At 32.8% G+C, this 24,460-nt stretch overlaps 1 protein-coding gene across 4 annotated transcripts; it reads right to left on the reverse strand.

The window, feature by feature from the left end:
- Positions 1–422: 422 nt before the first annotated feature.
- Positions 423–19,473, reverse strand: LOC128172535 (uncharacterized). 4 transcript variants are annotated; one of them, XM_052838292.1, is made up of 12 exons: positions 19,308–19,473; positions 14,027–14,103; positions 12,624–12,712; positions 11,891–11,990; positions 11,440–11,571; positions 10,867–11,032; positions 9,530–9,679; positions 6,853–6,971; positions 5,415–5,564; positions 4,293–4,598; positions 3,742–3,798; positions 423–2,586 (listed from the first exon to the last, which is right to left on the reverse strand). In XM_052838292.1, the coding sequence occupies exons 3-12, from the start codon at positions 12,684–12,686 to the stop codon at positions 2,522–2,524; spliced, it is 1,308 nt and encodes a 435-aa protein (XP_052694252.1). In that variant the 5' UTR covers positions 12,687–12,712; positions 14,027–14,103; positions 19,308–19,473; the 3' UTR covers positions 423–2,521. The 4 variants fall into 4 exon arrangements, with proteins under 4 accessions (XP_052694252.1, XP_052694271.1, XP_052694260.1 ...); XM_052838311.1 differs by lacking the exon at positions 5,415–5,564; XM_052838300.1 differs by lacking the exon at positions 3,742–3,798.
- Positions 19,474–24,460: the final 4,987 nt, after the last annotated feature.

Here is a 24,460-nt window from a genome sequence, read left to right on the forward strand (position 1 = left end):
GTCAATTATTCAGGAAATATTTACATTTTTTGGTCCACATAAGTACAAGATGGCCGGGTATCCCTCTTGATTAAAATATATGGGATCTCAAATTGTTGTCCAATTCTTATGGAAGCGTATACTGTAAACTTTTGATTTTCATTGTAATTGAGAATATTTCTTGAAGTGAGCCAATCCTTTCAATTTCTGTTTAAAATATGATTGTTTGAAAATTGCTTTATGCTAGTGACGTATATTTTGTAAATTTTATTCACAGATTTAAAAATATCGATAATGATTTTCATTCTTATAATTTTTTTAAACCTTAAAAATTACAAAGAATATATGACCCCCTTTTTACATTTGTTATCAAATAATCATATAATGAATTGATTGATAACAAAATAATATATATAATGTGAAAGATGACAACAAACATTAAATAAATTCTACTTTTAATTCGCAAAATGCTTTTTAAAATATATATATTTATATTGCACCGGTTATAATTAATATGGCACAAAACTCACATACCCTAACCTTTGAATATCACTTCAACATATTGCCTCAGAGAGAGAGAGAGAGAGAGAGAGAGAGAGAGAGAGAGAGAGAGAGAGATTTCCAAATATCGTGTACATGCATATTTACACTCAATTTTTTCTCACTGACCTATGTACTTGCTTGTTTCCTCAAACCTGTTCAATGGTGTACAAGTAACATGTAGCTTGGTCATTGATTAATGATTGATTAATAGAAAGATTGGAGTTTCTCTCTCCATTAATAAAAATCACACATGCATTTAACCTCATAAAACCTTGTTTGTGTCAATGATAGCACCAATGGACAATTGAAAGAAAAAATACACTTTTTTAAAAACACTTTACTAGATTACATGGTTTTCATTTACATGTATATGTACGGTAAAATTAAGGCATTTAAGTAAAATTATGAACAAAAATAAGAATAGAAATAATGTGAAAATTGTAGAAAATATTTACATAATTATAAATGTAGTAAAAGCATTCTACACAAAGCACACATGACATTTTTAAAAAAATAGTATGCTAGCTACTAGCAATGTATATCATTAAAAACATTAAAATTTTGAACACACCTTTTTAATTTTAAGTGGCAACTTGTGTAGTATACATAAGTGACAAAGTAATGGTAATGACAGACTATCTACTCAAATGTAACTCATTTATTCCTTGGGAAAGAATTACATGAAAAATCCATAGGTCATGAGCAAGAAAAGATAAAAGGTACACTGTATAACCTTGAAAATGCCCAAATTACCTCGAGTCAAAGTCACAGTACATTAACAGGTCTGAACACAATTTGAATAATGATTGATGGCCCTCTCCTGACTCAGTGTTTTAATTATTATTTATTTAAAATGGCATTAATATATTAATTTTTTAAAAAGTTTTTTAGTCAGTTGGTCCTGAAAAGACAAGCAATCCATTCTTTTGAGGGTGGAATCACAGGCAATTATTCTCACAAGTTTTAGCTTTAATCATGTTTCATTACAAAATTTGGCCTGAACACACACATTTACAAAAAGTTACCATAAACTTGGTTTAATGACTTTGAGATAAGACATACCCTGTGACTCGGGTGATGAAACATGGTGATAAATAAAACTTTCAACATTTCTTGATTGAACACTTATGAACAGGACAAATACCTTCCGTTGAATTCCCTCTAATGAATGAAAATATCCTAAACCATACAGCCCAAACTACTAAATTATATAAGTAATTGAAGAGATGATTTGATAATATAAACTTTTAAACATTATATTTCAATAAAAATGTTGCCAAAACAAACAAAGTGAGGATCTTCGTTAACCAGGTTTTCCAAAGAAAAATTCTGGAAATTGAAATGGTGAAAATGGTGGGCGGGCGAACCAGATTTTCCAAAGGAAAAATCCAGTTTTGAAATGGTGAAAATGGCAAGCGGGTGGGAAGGCAACTGCCAAAAGAGTACCCCAATTTTTACGGATAACTCCTCCTACAGTTCTCAAGATAGGAAGTTGTTGTTTTGCAGATCAATTGTATATAAACCTGAGTAGTGCATATTACTTGGATTTTGATTTTTGATAAATTATATAAAAAAAAAAAATACCAGGTGCTCATTTTAGAATATTGCATATAGGGTTCTTCATTTCTCTGGATGGGTAGTTTTTATCAATTCAGGATTGACAGATGGATTATGGATACTGTTCACACAAAAGAAAACCTGATTTGCTGTCACACTGATAGCTTTTCGCTTGTTTTTGTTTTGTTTCAAAAATCTAAAAATGTAAAATTTTGAGTGCAAAAATAACCTAACAACTTAGCTACATTGATTAACATTTCACCAACTATAGCATTACTTATATTAAAGCCAATGTATCTATTACTATGGATGCTGCAATTATTTCATAATTGTTTAATATCTGAACAATTCATAAATACAAGTTGAATTCCTGATAAATAAACAGGTGTACCAATGGTTCACTATTTCTTTTCCATGCCTTGCATTAGTGAGTTGATACAAATCAAGTGGGCATTTCTTCTGGTTTGCTCAATGGCTCTACAGACTCAAGGTCATAGCTGAGAGGTTCTGAAAAAAAGTTCACATCAAAATTTTTCATTTTTGAAATGAAAAGATGACAAAAATATTTTCCGATAAAAAAAAAAATCATCTTTTTATTTTGTAAGGGTTAATAAAGGGACTTGGACACGATTTGAGATCAAAAATTTTATTTTTATTTTTTATGTATAAAATGGTTTATTGGTGCATTTTAAATGATTGACCAAAATATTAAATGTAAAAGTCAAGTTACAAGTGAGATACAGAGGTAAGAATTGATTGTTAAGAAAACAAAGCTCGAGTCTTATAGTTGTTTACAAAAAAGTAATGTAGAGAATTACCATTTCTTAAACAAAATGGCAGGTAAATAACAATTTAAACTAATTCAATATCTTCGTAAATAATATTTTCAACAAAAGAAAGTTACATTAGATTGAAATTTACACCAATACAACGAATATGTAAAAAAGACAATATTCGAGTTTTGTTTACAAACAAAGAATTATTAACTCTGTATCTTGCTTATAAATTGATATTTGAGTTTCAAATTTTGACATGGCATTATAAACTTCTATATATATCAGTATAAACATTGAAAATGGAAAAATAAAATTTGAAAATTTTAAGTCAAATCGTGTCCAAGTCCCTTTAATATTGTTAGGAAACAAAGCTATTGGGACCTTCATACTGTGGTGTACTTTCTTGAAAAAAGATTAATAAAATGGACTCTAATTTAGTACATTTATCATTCACAATCTAACAGTGTATCTCAGTAGATAAATGCATTTAGAGGATGCTACACAGTTGTCTGCTAATACCCTGACCATTCAACCACAGAACTTGATTTAATGTCACTGCACACCTTTAACCTAAAGGCATACGAATGATTGTGAAGTATGAGCCAGATTAGGCCAAGGGGAGAGAATATATGATTTGTATAAGTGTTGTTAGATGGACACACAGATAGACAGACTGATCACCATAAGACACCTGCAGATCGACAACTTTAATATTTTGTTGAAGATGCAAATTTGTGGGAAATTTAAGCCACCATGAAAATTAATGATTCCAAAGTATCCGAGTTACTATACATTTAGTGGAATGTATCACCCTCTTTGCCATCATTTTTAATAAGTGGGAATAGGCCCAGTCAATATTGCTTTTCTGCAAGTGCTAACTGCATACCTTTGTCTTTATTAAAACTTTCAGGAGATAGTGTCTGAGCATAACTCAAGTCCAAATCTGAAAATGAATTGTAACTTATGTTATGAATTTATGATCAAAACTTTTATTCTTGGGGGGCACTCCATGAATACACCAAATACCGGTACTTGACTGAAACTTGCCTGTACATCTATCATAAAATGATGAGACTAGCATCTTATTTTGATAAAAAATCATATGCAATAGGTCTGAAAATGCCAAATAAACTCTATTTGAGTGTCTAAATTTATAGTACGGTAATATGGAAAATTGAAAATGTTCCATGTGAAGCACTAGGACAAAATTAAAAAGTTCAAATGATATTGCATCCTGAATGAACACATTACTGACATTCACATTGTGCATTAGTAACTTAAAATTCATATACCGTACCTTAATTTCGAATAGCAATTTCATGGGTTTTTTGGGAAAGTTTATTTTTTCATGATACTATGAATAAAATAATTTAACAGGTCTGGAATAGAAGATATAATTATGGTCATTTACCAAGTTTAGACTATTTCTAATCATACCAAATTGGTTATTTTCCATTGCATCCCTTCCATTATCTACCGTCATTCTTCCACTATTCACAGAGCCATTTCCCATAATGCTTGAAGGATTGTTTGCAGTTTTCGTTGGATGGATATTGTGTAGCATGGGAGAACAGCTTTCCATTTCCTCATCTGACCTTCCAGTAAATATTCTACAACTGTTCACAGATCCATTTTCAAAACTATGAGAATCAATTATGCTTTCAGTTCTAGTTGGATTGGAACAGAGTGACTTAAGAAAAGTGTTTTCCAGTTCTTCATCTGTGTTCGTTTTTTCCTTTTGGTCTAAAAAAGGCAACAAATGACTTGTAATCATTACATGATGATGTTACGGCGAACAAAAGGTATCATTCAGGGTTTTTTTCATGATTAAGATACAATGACATTGTGGTAAACATGGTAAACAAGTGAAAAGCTGTCAATGTGACAGCAAACCGGGTTTTCTTTTATGTAAACTGTATCCATAATCCATGTCAACCCTTATCCAGTGAAATGGAGTACCCTACATGTATATGCAACATTTTGCCAAAAAATGACTAAGTTCAAAAGCTAGTATTTTTTTCATAAATTATCGGAAATCAAAATCCTAGCATTATGCACACCTCTGATATATGTACAATTGATCTGCAAAAGAACAACTTCCTATCTTGAGAACTGTAGGAGGAGTTATCCGTACAATGAGGGTTCCCTATATGTAATATTTTGCCAAAAAATGACTAAGTTCAAAAGCTGGTATTTTTTTCATAAATTATCGGAAATCAAAATCCTAGCAATATGCACACCTCTGATATATGTACAATTGATCTGCAATAGAACAACTTCCTATCTTGAAAACTGTAGGAGGAGTTATCCGTACAATGAGGGAACCCTTTTGGCAGCCGCCTGCCCGCCCGCCCGCCCGCCATTTTCACCATTTTAATAACCGGATTTTTCCGTTGGAAAACCAGGTTAAAAATTCATTTGCTTAAATTTCTAAGCTTTAATGAATATCACCAACAATTTCTCAAATTGCCACATTAATTCTATGGATAGTGTGATAATTTCATAAGGGGGTAATTTCCATTTTCTAAAGAAAATCTAGGCTTATATCTCTTATCATACCAAACTGGTAATTTTCATCTGCATCCATTCCAGTATCTCTTGTACATGTATAACTGTTCACAGATCCATTTTCCACAATATGTTGAGCATTGTATTCCATTCTTGTTGGATGGATTGACTTGAGAGGTACTCCATTTCTGTCCATTTCTCCTTTCATATTAAAAACAACAGACGACTTTTACATCTTATATGTACATAGTAATTAAAAGTACAGCATTTGGTAGTCTGACTTTGTCATAACAAGAAGTGAAGCAGTATGCTACTTGACCATAGGTTACTAGTTTGAGACCAGGGTCAGGAATTACCTATACATACATGTTTTAAATGTATGGATGAAATCCAGTGTGGTTGCCCAGTGCACATGTTACAGTGACTTTCAATTCCTGTTAACCAACTTTTATTTGTGACAACATATAACACCATTTTTGATTACCATGCAGTAATACAACTGCTTTGCAGCAACTTATTCTCAAAACTTAGTCCATGTAGGTAAAATGAAAAAAATATTACCCAGAAAAATAAAAGGAAAGAAATATCGATCGATCTACAACAACAAGATTTTAGAAAACCTTACAATTTTTTAAGCAAGTGAATTACATGTTTAACTAAGATAATATTTTGTACAATGTTATCAAATTAGGGTAGAATGGAACACATTGAAATAAATACACATTTAAGTAGTCCGAGTATCGCACTACATCATAATACGGATTTTACAATATTGGTTCGACTTTTACAAAGCGTTTTAGATAGCCGGTATTTATTTTGCTCTACATCGCTGTTGTAAACAATGGCAATAATAAGCAATTACAACGGTAATATATGTATTCTATGAGAGATAGAAATGATTAATGTTGAGAAACTCGATTCTGTTAAAGTAATATGAAAAACGAAGTTTCTGATTAACCAGGATCTCAGGTATGCTGATATCTTCTTTGTTTTGATCTCCCCCCCCCCCCAGAACCTGGCTTGTAGTCTTGATCTCATGAGTTACAGATGACTTACATGTAATAATTAATAATCATGCTTTTACAAAATGAGATAAACTGTCAGACAACTATGACAAATGAACGATGAAAAATCTACATTCATGTTTCATTTCATTTGTTTATTTTTAAGTTAGTTTAGTTAAATCCTTCTCGGTGCCCTTTAGCAGATTAAGGTTGATTGGTGCTTATCCCAAGGTTTCCATAGTGTGAAGTAGACAAGAGTCATTGACTTCCCCTGGATGGGATACAAGTCAATCGCAGGTTAACCCCCCAACATAAGCTGGTACTCCCAATGTAAGCTGGTACCCGATATCAGCTGGGTGGACTGAAAATTGTGTATTTATTGCGCACAAAAGCTTGCCCTAGTTTTGGACTGTTTCACTTTATTAATACGCAAAATCTGTGGAATAAATTAGAATAATTTACACAACATACTTGTATATACTTACGTCTGCTTTCTTTTTTCTTCTTATAGCAAAGTACTCCTATAACAACGAGCATCACAATTACAAACAGAACCACAAGTACTGGTACAAGTATTGTCACCAAACCATTATCTTCATTTGAACTAAAAAATGAAAAGAAAGCTTCTCTAATTGTAGTAAATTTTGCATTTTAATCAAATACAAAAGTATTTCATCAATAAAAACATCAACATAAATAATTTTATCCTGAAAAATATAAATCAGATTTTTTCAAGGATTTGGAAGCAATTGTTCAATTGATTGGCAAATTTTTTATTTGAACAATATTTTATTCAATATAATATTATGTATTAAATATAATGAATGGGATTGGGCAGCAGGCACAGCCTATTATAGCCCTGTTTTGTTGGTAAAATTGTTGGTAGTTTTGGAAATTTGATCAATCTTGTTAAATTTTTGGCTCTTTGAACCTCACCATTTTCAAAATACATTCTAAAAAATTTCAGTCATGTTGTTTGAAAGAAACTGAAGAAATTTACACCAGGACTCAGATATAATTATGTAAATGACAAAAGAACAAATAGCATCTAATCAATAAAGTAGGGATATAAACAGATGTTTAACATAATGATGTTACTAAATATATCCAATTTTCATATGGTTTCCACATTTTTTACATCTAATATTAAAGGTTACCTTTTAAAAATTCACTGTGTTTAGAAGTAAATAAATACAGTTAAAAAGAAAAAATTAGAATAATTCATTGACCTAGCTAACACACATATTGAGTTTCCCTTTTGCTTTGTAGTCATGCAAACACAGAGGAAAGTAAATACTACAGTGGCATACCTGTGGATTAATTCCTAATTAAATGCGAGGAATAAATATCAACGTAAAATTGTGAAAAACACATCTCGCTGATTTTAAAATCTTGCTTTTTTTTTTTCAGACAGATGCAAACTAAATAAAACTTTGATAAAAACTTGGCTTTCCTTTCATGATTTTATATTCTTGCAATTTAGTGCAAAATGGTTGAATTGCAGAAATAAGTACCCGCATAAAATAAGTACTGGTAATCTTCAGCATAGCATGATCAAGCAGCCTCTCGTTGTCTTCAAGAACTGATATTAGTTGTACATTTTAAATATTTAGATGCACTCTCTATGAATGCATATATCTGACTACAGACATCAAATACCTTTAAAGTCTTATTCTTTTCTAAATGCATAAATTATAGTGTAACTATCTTTAGACAGAAATCGCTATCATGTGACACTTAAATCAATGTCCAAAACAACTTAGTTTGTTAATGTGTATAATTAAATACCAGGTGAGTTTTATGATATAACACTTCCTGTACAATCAAATTTTGTATATTTCGTTTTCATATCTGTATTCATTACAAAAAAGTAAAATATCTTTTTGAGTCACTAATACTGTATGCAGGGTTATTTTCACCCGTGTAATTTTTGCCCTTCGCGGCTATGTTAAGGCTGTCCGAAGCTAAATATATATCGAAAAATTATACTATTTTAATTATCGTAAAATACTTTAACTGAGCGAGTTTCTTTAAACTTTTATTACATAAATTAACAGTGACATCCAACATTATATTTGATGTATTTTTGTGACGTCATATATTTTTTCTTAAGCACGTGACGTGTGTATTCTAACACGGTAAATAATCTATAAAAATCGCATCGGCGCAAGTGAATAATGACATTAAATGAAAAATATTTTTATGAAAAATCCTTCGATAAGTAATGTATTTTGCTGATCTTGCTGGGGGTTCATATATATATTTTGTTTATTTGAAATATTGTCAAAACATTTCGCACCGCCATCGAAATTAGGCACATTTTTACCTTTTAGGCTCGATTTACACAAAATCGGGTCAATTGGTAGGTTTCCCCCAGCAAGTTTCACATTGGTACTTATTTTCTCTCCCGATTTCACGTAAAATATACTAAGATTGTTTTTATCTTTCACTTGTGCCATGCCGTTTTTTATATGCATATACATATCACCATTCATTAGATTACACGTAGCAGAGGGAGTCTCAAAACCATTAGTTTATGAATAGTTTTTTACCTATTACGAAGCTTTAAGCTGTTGATTTTTTTATACTCCATATCGGTGATATTGAATTTAGTATCGCTAGTATTTTCAACAGTGTCTATTGAAAGGAATGAAGCAGTTTATATTATGCACAATGAATATCACTTATTACGTTACGATACATTCCCTAAGAATGATCGAAAGGAATGCAGATCGTGACGTCAAAGTTAACTATGACGTCATATCGTATGAAGTACAGACAAGTGATTTTCTACATATCGCTGTGAAATTAATCGGGCAGCCTTAACATAGCCGCGTTCTACACCGGCCTGCAAACAGTTAAGCCCTGTCTTGAATTCGCCCAAACACCATTGTGTTTTAAGAGTGATATTTTGAGATATTGGAATTCACCCAGACTTAATTTTGCCCGATGACAACAAGGGCAAAAGAGGCGAAAATAAAATGGTAGCGAATGTTTCCTCGTATACAGTATGTCACTTTAACCATAAGACATTTGTTAATGGGATATTACTTTCACATATTCTTGAGCACCTTTTCCCCCATTTGAATAGGTACTGATGCCATTCCTTTAAAAATATTATGCTTAAAAAGACTGCTAAGTACTTGCTTTCACAAAACTCACCCCGGATTGTGTGATGGTACTGTGACACTTCGATTCACTGTGGTCTCTTCACTCGATATCCTACCAGTATACTCTGGATTCTCTTTTCGAGTTGTCATGAAATAACTAGTTGAACTGGGGTCATTGGTTGTGGGAGTTACTTCCTGTTCTCTTTTTCAATAAGAACAAAGGTAGAAAAAAATAACAAAAAATGAAACAACAGGTACCTAAAAGAACTTTGGATATTTTGTAATCTTGAATGCAAGGAAATAATATTGTAATTCTTTAAACATAACATCACATACAAGTATGCGTATTATGAATCTTGGTTATAAAGACTAAATAGAATATCAATTTTTTCAGTATTTTTTCATCTACAATTTTAAATGAATATCAGATTACAGATGTACATGGATAAATTATAAGTAATATAGTATCAACACCACAGTTGAATTATGATATCTGATTCTCGAACACCGATATCTCAACTACAATGGATATATCGAAATAATTTGTAAGTCCCAACTACTTTATAATAAACTTTCAGTAATTTACCCTTGATGTCTCAAATAGAACCATTTTAACAAGAGCTTTGACTTTGGGTAGATGTGTAAAACAGCAATGTAACGTAGGTCTGTCTATTTCATTTCTGGCCACTCAGCCATTGCTCTTTGAACTCAACAAGATTTGTCTGGCTTTTGAGCCACGACTACGCAATCGGTGAATACTGGTATTTCACTTGAAACTGCGTCATTTTTAACTTGTTTTGACGCAAGAAATAGATAGCTACGTCCAACCGAAAGTCCAAGGTCTTGTTAAAATTGTTCTACTTAGAAATCACTAAGTTTTTTTTGCAGTAGTCTATTTTAGTTAAAGATAACAATGCTTAACTGTATATGTACATTTTTATGCTCTGGTTAGAGCCCGGTATGATTGAAAAAAGAAGAATTTGAAAGGATTGTGGAATCATTTAAATTCGTGGGGGCCAATTTTCGTGGATTGTAAGTTTTTTACTCATTCGTGGGGATGTAGTTTCGCGGATGTGTCGGTTTTCAGTTCCAGGAACAAAAATAAATCTTTCTAAACTTGTTTTCGTGGAGGATGTAAATTCATGGGAAAAGGCTTCCCATAAATACCACAAAAATTGAGCCACCACGAATTCTAATGATTCCACAGTATCTAGAAATAAAAGTTATGCCAAAGTAGAATTTTCTTCATCATGATATATCTTACAAGCAAAGAAGGGTGTACATATACTATTTAGACATTTTACATTATTATCAAATTAATTTGACATATATTTTCAGTGCAGCAAAAACTAAGATTACAACTTTAACAAACTAGTTTCTATGTCTCACATTGGTTCGCAGGTATTGTCAATTGTCAATGATTTCCCATGAGGACAGGTGACTGTAGCCCGCTTGCAGGCACAAGGATCTGACCCTACATACCGTCGCTGAACATCGCAAACACATCTTTTCCGACATGCAGGCTCTGGTGGAAAGGTAGACGCTGGTATTGATTCTGTTTAAAATAAAAAAATTTTAACCATGACACCAAAAATCCCAAAATTTGAATACTCTGGAATCATTAGAATTCATGGATAGCCCTCATCCTCCAAATTTACATCTTTGACAAAAACTATTTTAAAGATTTAGTTTTCCAACTGAAACGGAAAGCTGATGCATCCATGAAATTACATCCCCACAAATCAACAATAAACCCACAACCCTCATAAATTGGCCCCCACAAAATTAAATGACTCTACAGTATGATGAAATTCTCTCATATTAATTATCATGATTTTACAGCTGTATTCATCATACTTGATACTTCATGTTCAGAGTAGTTTTTTTTTGTTACATAAAATGTGAATTTTTTTAGTAATAATCAAAACATTATCAGTGTTGGAATTAATGTAACAAATTGACCTGGAGGGCAATCATAAGTCCTACACTTCCGTAGTAATTCAGAGTGTGTAATGTCGTCCAAATAAGTGCCCTCTGGACAGGGCTTACATCTGTCTGCTGTTCCATTGACTTTGCAGACATCAACAAAGAAACCTGTGGAATACATTATTTCAAGCGAATTTTACAATCTATAAATTTTATCTAAAATATGTTTTTTAATTATTAAACATTTGCATGAAAACACATTTAAATAGATATACAACTTAAAATACAAATTATACCTTTAACCGCTTGAATAAGGCGTTGAATTGTGCATGTGTCATGAGATGTTAACAGGACATGCAGCATTGTTCATACATGTAAATATAGATGCCTGCAAATTCATCAACTTTGATATCTCACGTCAATGGATATCGTTAAGTTGTCCCCAGTCCCAGAGAATAAGTGTGACTGTACTTTGATCAAAACATACCTGGTTCACAGGTAACCTTGCAACAAACTGTTACTGTGTAATCCACATGGCTATTAGTTCTGTTGATTGTAGATTTACATTCCTGTATCCCAATCCCAAACTGTCAAATTGAAAAATTCTACCAATAACTCATGAAGTTGAAGACGCTGAATCAAACATAATTTGTATTAAATTTTAAAAATTACATGAAGATTGTGTATTTTCTCTAGCTGTCCCAGATTTTTTTCCTATCACATTTTTTATGATGAAAAAAAAATACATATACCAATCACTGAAAAACAACTGCATTAAATTGATAATGAATTAATCCCCCATTTTCTCAATGACACATCTCCCTTTTTTTTAATTGCAGTATTTGGCCAGAATGAAACTTTTTATTCATGAGTATCTATAACTAAAAAATATGAATCTTTGATTCATCTAAAATGTTCTGCAACACTTTGCACAATTTTTCTGAAATAACATCATGTAAAATTCCCACCGACTTCAATTTAGCTACCGGTATACGATTTACAAACTGAAACGTTCCCAAACAGAAGTTTTGTTGAATATTTTTTATACTTAGTCTAGTCAATGACTATAGTTACCTGTAGATTCGGCATACCAATACATGTAAAAGTATTTATGAATTCAAAACAAAACATCTTTTGAAATGTAAAGAAAAGAAAATTTTATAAGGAGAAGTATAATATGGTATATGTAGCAAAAACTGTATCAATAATTGCAAAGTTACCGTAGATACAATCATCCAACACATCAGAACACATACAGCTTGATAGTGTTTCATTTTGTTCATTGGCTCTCCATTCTTTTAAAAAATTCCTGAAATGTCCATCAAATGAAATCAATATATATATGCTGTATATTCCATTTCAGTGTTTTCTACTGATTTTAAATTTTAATTATATCATTTTTTGGGAGTTGATTTTAATCAACTCTCCTATGCGAAACAGTGTTTGGACCTAAGCTCAAATCATCACCGCTGACAAGTCTTAGTTCTTGAATATAATAGAAAACTCGATGTAATGTATGCTGAAGCATTGTTTTTCAAGGAAAATTGTCTATAAACACTTTGAAAATAGAAAGATTTTATATAATACGAACAATTTAGATATTTATGTAGTCTCATGTATTCCTACGCCAGAGTTTAATATAGTCTCATTCAACCAAAAGCTCGGCTGTCTCCGTAAATCTCAGACAAACAGAGAGGCTCTCTTGCTTGTCGGAGATTAACGGAGATAGCTGAGCGTCTGGTTGAACGAGACTGGAGTTCAATATCAATACATGTAGTGCTTGGATCCATACAATTTTTAGAATTGTTTCGATTACTAATACATAGTTTGAAATCTATCTTTAAATATCACACAACATGATTCATATGGGGTTTTCTCTAAATTCTTGTCTGAAAAGTCTAATTAATATTACAAAAAAGTGGGTAATTTAAATACAGGCTAGAAACTAATTGCCATACAAGATAAGTTGATTTTAAAATAAATGATAATCGATGAAATCAACTCCCGTCAGTACTTCAGTACTTTGATTTAAATTAATAATTACATGTACGTTACATTCAGAAATATATCATAATTAAAGCACAATTTTTCGTCAGAATGAAATTTTGAAAAATACAACTCATGTTGCTTTAAGGATAATTGATTTAAGCATTCAAAGATACTGTAGAAGCAGAAATATTCGTTGAGGATTTCATTTCATTATTTTCGTTTGCATTTTAAATCAACGAAATTAAATCTGTAACAAATTTTTCACCCAAGTATCGATCAACATGATCAATAAATACAGAGTTGATGCGTGATAGATTTAAGGGATTAAAATATGACAAAATTAAATGCCAACAATATTGTATTTAGTTTAAAATCTACAAAATTTTAACCCAACGAAAATAAACGCTTCTACTGTAAATGTAAATATAAACAGTAAAATTTCAGTGGTGTACTTATCATACGGGCTATGAAGGTAGCAATTACTGCAAAAAAAAAAGTTTATGTACTCCGCTGACACTAGTCATGTACTTTTTCTGCAATGCTAGCTATACCCTTATACCGATATGAAACACCAAAGAAAATAGAAAGCATTTTATTGTTGAAATAAACCAAAGGGATGCAAGAAATAACATACCTGAGAGAGAAACGCCCAGTGTTGAATCTTTGACAGCTGTTCTTCATTAGTGTTTAAGTTCCCTTGAAAGCTGGCAACTTTAAATTTGAATTAAGATATTATATTTTAATTTCAATCTATGCAAAGTCATGAAACAAAATCAATCAATATATCAACAATTTTTTTGCATTTGCATTCTTGCATTACAGAAAGTCACTCCCACACAATCTGCAATATTCAACATCAATATTCTGCAATATTCAACATCAACCACATCTGAAAACTTCTGAAGTTTTCATTTGACAAGCAGCTTGTCATATATGCTCAAGAGCACATTACCATAATACAGGTATACTCAATAAGAACCTTATCAAGTACTGATTACCACAACCATACACTTTAAACTTTCCCGTGCAAAGTTTGAACGCCAGAATGAATACATATTGAACACGACATACCTACAAAACCTTAAGCCCCGCCCCTATCTCTTATTGGCGTTTCCACAAAAGAAAATAATTCCATTCTAATTCACCGAGTTCAACCGATATTATTTTTTTTATAACAATTTATTTTTTGATGCTGATTGTTAATTACCCTTAATATATCCTAAACATAAGTTTTACATTGAACAAATTAAAGAAATAAAAATTACATAAATTTGTATTTCCCAGTATTTCCAAGTTTAGTGAAAATTAGTAGTATTTACCGGGACGGGAAATATCGGTATTTACCACTGGTAATTCCCAGCACTGTTATTTCCCGGCCAACCCTGATATAGTGTACATCGGATAAAAATTAGGTCTCAAAATAACACCCAGGAACATTTACAGCACCGCCAAATCTGTACCCTATTCAGAACTGGTCAAACAAATGTACTACCAACGGCGACTGTACTGGCAACAGTTGGGCAACTTTTAGAGTTTCTGGGGACCAGTATCTCTATTTTAGGAATGACTTTACTTTACCGGTCCCTCCAAAAACGCGCTAAAATATAGTATCGCCGAAGGCAATTTCTATGTATATGAGATCGCGTGAGCGATAAAAAAAAGAAAATTGTGAGGTTTTGAGCTATTTTGACCCCAAAATCGAAATCTATGGTAGTTTTTATGGTTTAAAACTTCGTTTTTTAAAACGAGAGTTTTCAACCTAATTTTAAAATAAATTTCAATATATATTGATGTTTATAAACTGAATATCGATGATGTATGATCGTTAACGAGATGCGAGCTGCGCATGCCTTGTGGTGTAATTTTCATAGTTTGACAGCTGCAATTTAAATAAATACACGTGATGCCGTTGAAGCTTAAGGATCTAGCAAAAATATGTGAGTCTACAGAATCTATTATTGCATGGCTAATTAATCTTAATTTACTCCTTAATTTTAAAGACTGTATATGCAAATTTTGTGAAATTGGGCATTTTGGATTTCGAAAAGATTCCTCCCGGATAATTACATTTGGAGAATCACAATTTAACATTAGAACAAATTCTTCACATAACCTATTTTTGGGTTTATCGATGTAACCAGGAGTTTGTGTGCCATATGAACTGGGAGTTTGTGAAAGGACTATAGTGGACTGGTATAACTACGCCAGGGAAGTTTGTGACAACATTTTGCAAACCAATGAAAATAATGTCATCGGTGGCCCAGGCATTGTAGTGGAAATAGACGAAAGCAAGTTTGGGAAAAGAAAATATCACAAGGGCAGACGGGTGGATGGAGTCTGGGTGTTTGGGGGCATAGAGCGGGACTCAAAAAAGTTCTTTTTCACAACCGTTGAAAACAGAACTGCCGATACCCTTGTCAATATCATAAAACAACACATTAAACCCGAATCAACTATAATTAGGCCTAAAAAAAAAAATAGTGTGTTTAAGGCAGGCTTGGGGTAATGCTAAATGTAATGGTAATGCATTGCAATGCATAACATGTTTTCAAAGTAATGCTAGTAATGTGTAATGCCTCAAAATTAGCATTACAAGTAATGCTAATGTAATGCATTACTTTCTAAAATCTAGTGTAATGCTGGCATTACATGGCATTACTATGCATTACTATGCATATTTATGCATGTTCACTTTAAAAAATGTGATGAATAAATGAATAGTTGAAATTGAATTTGATTAAATTTATTTTTAAAGAAGAAGGAAATAATTCTAATTGAGAAAAAAATGTTTTAATTGTACATGTTTGACTAAAAAAGGTTTTTTTAAATTCATTTTTGAATTGTTTATATTACTAAAGATAACAGCACAATTTCATAACATTTTTAAGAGTGTTGTTATTAAGAGTTTTTAATCATTTAAACAATTTACTCCAATTAGTTTGCATTCAATTAGAAATGTGTCAACAACACACTATGCCCCCAGGATAATCTAAGTATCAAAACAATCTATTGTTATAAGAAGTGCTAAACACCCCAATCCCCTTCCCTTCGATATGTCACAATAGAATAGGAGACAGACAAGCACCTTTAAAAGCAAAATGAATGCACTGTCCATCCATGATGAAAATCAATATCACTTCCAATATTATAACCTATTTGAGAATAATCTTACCTATTCTCTCTCTCTCTCTCTCTCTCTCGTATACTAATTACACTGTACATTAGTTTGGACTGATAGAAAATACAAGATTTATGTATTTAATCTATTATTGCACTGAATATATCCTAAGATAAAGATCGTCAAACAGTATTTTCCAGTCCAAGCTTTGACTGCTCCTGCAAAACATTTATTTAGTATAGCCCGGAAGATGGATGCATTTAAAAGATGAACCCTTTGAAACTTCGATCTTGAAGTGCAACAGCAATCTTTTGTCTTAAAGTGTCCTCCGTAAAAAGAAATACGTTTAAAATATATTAAGAAATATAACTGGGAAAAATCATCTGTTTATAAATTTATAAAATTAAGTGTCCAAAATCATAAAGATTTGTGTAATCTGGGGATATATCTATATTTAGCTTTTAAAAACCGCAACAATAATTCATAAATTGTTTTTTGTTACGCATGTTATCCTGTGTCTCTATTTCATATCTGATATTGTATCATGCCAAATGTCTATAAATATCATTTTACTAATGTAATATGTTGTTCATATTGCCACAATATAATTAACGGTATATATTGAGCAAATAAAGAATGACTCTTGTTTATTCATTGAATTTGAACCTGATACTGAGCATGAAGCTGTAGATATGTTAAAGAGTGTTGTATATTTGAAACATTTGCAAAAACTCTATTAGCTTTACTTAAAAAAAAAGTAATGGTAATGGTAATGCATTACTTTACTCATGTAATGCATTACTTCAAGAAAATCAAGTAATGGTAATGGTAATTTAATGCCCAAATTCATGAAGTAATGGTAATGTAATGCATTACTTTACAATGTAATTCGCCCCAAGCCTGGTTTAAGGTAACACTGATGAAAAAATTAGGTTTGGTAGGTGGGGATTTTTTTTAATTTTATCTATTTTTTTTGCCTGAATCCTAAGAATGTTTGTTTGTTTCATATTTAAAAACATATTTTTTATTGGAAATAAGATAAAATTCACAGTCGGATAAAATCAGGCATCTAAAAATGGTAGGATTGGGCCATTTTTGTAGGTTAGGTGGCAGGGGACAGTTTTTTTTATCCAATTCATTGTAGCCAAGGGATGCATGTCTTCGGAACTCTGTAACTAGAATTTCCTCAGTTCCCATTCAGCACAAATACCTTTAATTCACTCTTTATAAGGCCAATCACCACCCTGGGCAATTTCTGAAGAAAATCACTAATCAAAACCTGTAACATTCTCTACATACTGGTTTTTATGAGATTTTGACCCTTTCATATTTTGCTAATTTTTCATGATTTTTCAGCTTTTTAGACCTCCCCCAGCTAATTCCCTGCAGAGGGTTGACCTTCCGTACCACGTGCATGCTGCACTATCACATGTCAGAAACTTACCGGTGTATAGTTTACAATGTCCCATCCACCTACTTTTCGTGTTATTTTACCTCCCGTCTGTAACTTGCAATTTCACTGTGTAAAGTCAGCACAACAGTCAAAGCCGCAGGTTTCGCATTTTACTTCTGATTCTCATGTACTTGACATAATTCAGGTTGCACAACACTATTAATTTTTACTATATATTCTTACCAAAATTACGCAACTTTAGATACGGGTAGCAAGTTTAAAACAAACTTCTGGGTAAATTCCTCTTTACAACTTTTAAAACAATTGTTCCTAACCAATTTAGTAGCAAAAAACACACAGCCATCCACAAAGGCACGAGAGTTTGTTTACATCAAAGTTACACATGTGCTTGAAAATCATGTCCGAGCCCTTTCACACCCCTGCCTAAACAACTGGCATCAAAAATTCAAGTGACCTCGTATTTTTACAAAGGTGGGAAAATCAGGCATTTTACGTGTTGTTTTTTATCTCATAAAAAAGTACAGTCCCTGTCGCTGGCGGAAAACTCCTAAAAACGAAGGGGAAATCGGGAATTATTTTCACTCAGCCATGTTTTGACGTGAACCTTCGAAAAAATAGTGTTGTGATACCATAAGGGGCCTACATATTGCATATCAATTTCAACAAGAGACACCCCTCTAACTAATGATAATCATCAAAAATCATTTCATGAATTTTAGCAACACTCATAAGCCTTCAAGTACAGCAACTCTCAATTTTACAAAAATATTGACGGGTACTTTATTCGAAACTGTCCCTTGCTACCTTAGGTCGGGTTACCCGAAACACACAACTTTTTTTTTTAGGCCTTAGTGATTGTTGGAAAGCCTACAATTCTTTGGACAAGGAGGGTTTTACTCATTTGACAGTAAACTACTCGGTAAATTTTGTAGATGCAAACTCAGGTGCTCATACAAACACCATTGAATCTACCTGGAGAGCATTGAAAAAATCCTAACTATCCAACGGTACACAGAAAACCCTGTATGACAGATATTTTTCCCAGTACTGCATTCGTAAACTATACCTCAACGATTCCACAGACCCATTCACGCGTTTTTTAGAAATTATTACAAAAGTCTACAACCCTGAATCCATCAAATCCGACTTCATTACCACAATCCACTCTATTACCACGAAAGAACCGACCAAAAAACCCCGATTGTCACTTGTAGACAATATATTATACAAGAATGCCACTTTCAACTGTTCAAACACCCGCCCATTCTATAATTCCGTAAAGGTATTATTAAAGACTCTAAAACGTTATATCGACATTTCTGTTGTTTCCTGGAGGCCGATGATATACAAGAACTTTACAGATTGGATATAAATAGAACTTACGACATCAACTCTGATTAATAAATGTGCAGTATCTTGTAACTTCCACGACTCCCGAATCTGCAGCAATACTTTTCTGACCTCATTCTTTTACGGGTCGCAAACTTTCAACACGTCCATGATGCAGTACATGAGTTAGCCACACTGCCACTCCTCCTGAACAGTGGAAAAAGAAAGGTTTTTTTCCACAGTATTCCGATCCCGATATTATTTGATTAAAAAAAAAATCATGAATTATCTGCTTATATTATTATTATCTGATTATTGGCTGACAAGTTCTAATTGTGCTCAAATTATTTCATTCAACAGTTCAAATATTGCTCATATTGCGAAAATACAATTTTATATAACAGCTGTTATCAGGTTATGAAAAAAGACGGGGCTGGGGTTCGCCCCGAAAGACCTTTCGCTCCGAGACCTTTCGCTCCGAGATGTTTCGTGCGAATTGCAGACGTTTAGGCCCCAACATGTTTAGGCCCCAAGACGGTTAGGCCCCAGGTAAGATGTTTAGGCCCCAACATGTTTATGCCCCAACATGTTTAGGCACCTTTTGTTTATAATAATAACTGATAGTTGAAAGAACATGGCTTTTAAGCACTTTGGAGCCAATAAATGCAATTTACTTTAATTTGTAGTAAACTAACAATCGTTACGCAAACATGGCGTTGTTTACTTCATATACAAGTTCTTGAAAAACTTTAATCACGAAAAACATTATGCTATAAACTTGCATGCACACGCTATCAATGATAGTATCATCCAGCATGGTTATGTGTCCGTGCTTTAAATCAGTAAATACCGTGATCAAATCATACTATCATCACAAAGAATATAAGGGGAAGTATTTCATTATTGATATTTCAAGAAAAGAAAACAATTTATTGTATATTTTTTCTGTTATTGGAATTATACAACACTTTGAATGTCATAAAATTGTTCAGTAAGCTTATTAATGGCAACTGATTTATACATAATATTTTTAAGAACCCTTATATATCCCAAAAGAATTCACCTACTTATTACCCAAATACGTACAAATGAAATATCATTTCTGTGATCATATTTCTACAATTAAAGGATATCTCCCAAAATTATGTAATTGTTCTGCCAATGAAGCTTAACTTGTATTTGGCCTGTTTTCTTTGTGAGATCCGTCTCTTCATGGTTTACTTCCAAAGTGAGGTATGAAACCCTCATTGTATTACTAGAGGATCTTTTCATTATCTTCTCTTAATTAGCACCTACAGACCCTGAAACGTGCTACTACACCTCTAAAACGAACCGTACCGTTCCGTGCAAGAAACGAACCGTACCGTTCACAAAACGAAACGTACCGTTCACAAAGCGTACCGTACCGTTCACAAAACGAACCGAACCGTTCACAAAGCGAACCGTACCGTTCACAAAGCGAACCGTACCGTGCAAAAAGCGTGCATGATAATTAATGCAAGACCCGCCTCCAGACGGACAAAAAAGCGTACCGTACCGTGCAATAAGCGTGCAACTTACATATATGGCTTATTGACCTAATGTCTTTCGATGAATACGGACGGAGATTATCGCTGACCAGATAAGTTCAATATTTTGCTAGATTTTTTATACGGGATTAGATAACACATACTAAGATTTAAAACTGTTATTCTTATAAAACAGTCACAAAAATATTTCCTTTCTCAGACAGTAACCATTTCTTTGTTTTTCGACAAAACTTGCATCGCCGATTTCTTAAACATTGTAAACTATTAACGTTCACACAATCCGTGGTTATACTATTTTGATTATTTTTATGAAATGTTTGAAACATTGGGTACATACTGGACTTTACATAGCTTTAAGTGATTCTCGGGAGAGAGAGAGAGAGAGAGAGAGAGATCTCGTTACCCGAAACGTTAGAAAAGTAGCGTTTGTTTAGAAATATATATATACACTATGGCTAAACAAAGTTGAAATAGAAATATATCTATATATAATTTTATATCCTTTTTAAATTAAAAAAAATGTCGACTTAAGTTACGCAGACCCAGAAAATGTAAATGACAACCACATATTACCGGTGACTCGAGTGATTTGTTCTTGAGCTATTTATGTACCAATAAATAAACAAAAAATCACTCATACATGTATGATGAATTGTAAATAAATACATGTACAAAATCTTAATGCATTAAATGCAAGCATTGAACGGAAAAAAAGTACACGCATTCCATAAAATAACTTTCAACTTTATTTCCCGCATAGCTGGTAATGGCGTCGTGATTTCACATGAACAAAAATCACTCGTGCGAAACACGTGTACAGAAGCTGATCTTTGGTTCTATACACAACAGGTGTTATTGTCTTTCTTTGGTTTTTAGCAGTTATTGTACTTTACAACTAACTCTGTATATTTGGACGCTTAAATAGGTGTACACGAGATGTCGGTATTCACACCTTTCCACGGGCACCTGTTAGGTTACTCATCACAATCTGTCGGGTGTATAGTCTAATTATATCTTACTTCTACTTTGTTAGTTTCATGGCTTTTCTTAATCTCTAAAAAACAAAAGAACTGTCTGTAGAAATGGACACAAACAACTACACGAAAGACTATCGGCGCGTGGATCCGTGGAACAATTCAGCGACTCTATACATGCGGGATTTTCACATATTAACTTGCGATAAAAATATCATTTACCGGGTACATTCATGTACCAAAAAAAAAAATGATTAATTAAATCATAAATAGTTGAATGAGATAACAAGTACATGTAAGCACAAACACAGCTCTTTTAAAATTGATTTTCAATCTTATATGTGTGATATGAAATAGCGTCGAAATTTTAACCGTCGAGATCAATCTATATGTACATCGTCCGCTGTGCAAACTTTTAGTCATTGTGTTGAAATCGTTGTGAAAACCGTGAGTCTAAAATAAATGAATTCAATTCATACAAATAAAAATCTAATAATTCCCAATGGTTTGCACACAATCACATACACCCTCAGAGAGAGAGAGAGAGAGAGAGAGAGAGAGAGAGAGAGAGAGAGAGAGAGAGAGAGAGAGAGAACTTGTGTGTTGATTATAATACTTAAATTAAAATTTTATCACTGAACTTTATTATTTAAAATTTCGCTTTAGGTTTCTATAGTTGGTCATTTGAGCGGGATTTTATCTCAGGACTCCACGTGCTTCGCCTATCAATCAGTTTAAGCATAACAGTACAGATCACGCCACGCGCCGCGTGCTACTTGGCTCCTCCTATATGGCTAGAAGAAAATTATCGAATGAAACGTTTTTGTTTTATATTTTCTTATATCCCAATTGAAAAGAGTGTTCCTATTTTAAGTTATTCAACAATAATTTCTCTCCGATTTCATGATTATAATTCATGTACTGGCGATCAGAGTCGTTTTCCCTCGCTGTCGTATTATTTTTGTTACTAGATAAATTCTTATATATTTATCACTTTTAACATTCATTTGTTGATTACCGGGTACTTTCCGTGTCCTGTTTACAACAAGTATGTGTGTAAAAAGGTAAATAAAATATAAACAGGTTAGTCAGCATTTATAAAACGTCAGCTAAATCGCATGCATATAGTGAAGAGCGGACACTTGTTCAAAAGAATGAGCCATTATATAAATAAAAGTTATTGACTTGTTGTGTATATCCAGTTGTGTACATATTGTATGAAATATGTTACATGAACATGTATAGTTTAACGGAAAAACAAAAACTAATAGTCATATTTTAACTATACACGCGATCTTAGTTCAGATAAAAGAGGCGATGACGGGTTAGATGTAGGTATGATCTATGTATACAAACAAGTGCAGAAAATCATAGAATTAATATTAAAATGAATAAAAATTCGTGTCAAAAAACTATATAACAGTTGATTTCAAGATTTCTTATCTATCCATTAATTTTACATTGTCTATTCACTAAGGCAATCGGCGATCGGCAATAGTACTAAAGTAGTACGCAATAAAGAATGATCATACGAATTATGAATAATAAAAACTAGCCGAGAATCAAGACAACGATAAAGGAAACTAAACTAAAAAAATATCGCAATAACGTCGGAGCAATTTGTTATAGCAATTTTAAATGGATTAGAAGTATTTAATGACTTCAACTCAAGTACATGTATAGAAATAAAAACTCAAGATGCTTTGTAAAATTATCAACAGCTCGCTGAATTAACAAAAATATATCGGATTAAAGTCAAACAGTTCTTTTAATCTATCTGAATGATTACATTAATCTAAATTAAATACTAAGACCGATCAAAATTAAAATTACCCCCGCTTCCCAGTTGTCACTGAGTACACGATTCACGCAACGTATCAAAAACGGGGGAACGGATGGACGTTCTGATTTTAAATAGATCGATTGAAATTCTTTTGTAATATATCATATAAAAAAAGAAAAATTCTTGTCATAATTACCACCTTGATGAAGTAGATCGGGCAAAAACTAAACAAAATTATATGGAGAAAAATCAAAGCGTTCAGGCCACGCCTACCTCATTAATAAAGCGCGCAAACCGTTCACAAAGCGTGCAGCTATTTTTAGCAAAACGTACCGTGCAAGAAGCGAACCGTTCCGTTCACAAAGCGTACCGTACCGTTCACAAAGCGAACCGTACCGTTCACAAAACGAACCGTACCGTTCATAAAGCGTAACGAACCGAACCGTGCAACTGGTGTAGTAGCACGTTTCAGGGTCTGTATCTAGAGAGGGAGCAGGATACAGTGGGGGTGTTGTTTTAACAATTTAATTCATGTCATACACAAAGTAAATAAAAGCTTCCTCCTTGATAATATAAGGTGGGGGCATGGCGGCTGGCTTGAAGTCCGTGTAATTGACGTCCTCAATCTTCTGAAGAATGAGTATTTTTTGGGATTATGTGTCCAGGTAATCACTATGTATACATATTAATGTATAAACACATACAGATGTGTAAGAGCTAAGGTATTCAATGTTTATATCCTGTATATTTGATAGATCAAAACTCTATTCATGTACATGACAGGAGTACATTGTAATCCCATGGATCATGACCTACCCAGCTTCCTCCTTGATAATATAAGCTGGGGGCATGGCGGCTGGCTTGAAGTCCGTGTAATTGACGTCCTCAATCTTCTCAGGTTCCGCGGGCTGTTCCTTGACC

This window comes from Crassostrea angulata, chromosome 1, assembly GCF_025612915.1.
Source record: "Crassostrea angulata isolate pt1a10 chromosome 1, ASM2561291v2, whole genome shotgun sequence".
NCBI classification, from domain to species: domain Eukaryota; kingdom Metazoa; phylum Mollusca; class Bivalvia; order Ostreida; family Ostreidae; genus Magallana; species Magallana angulata.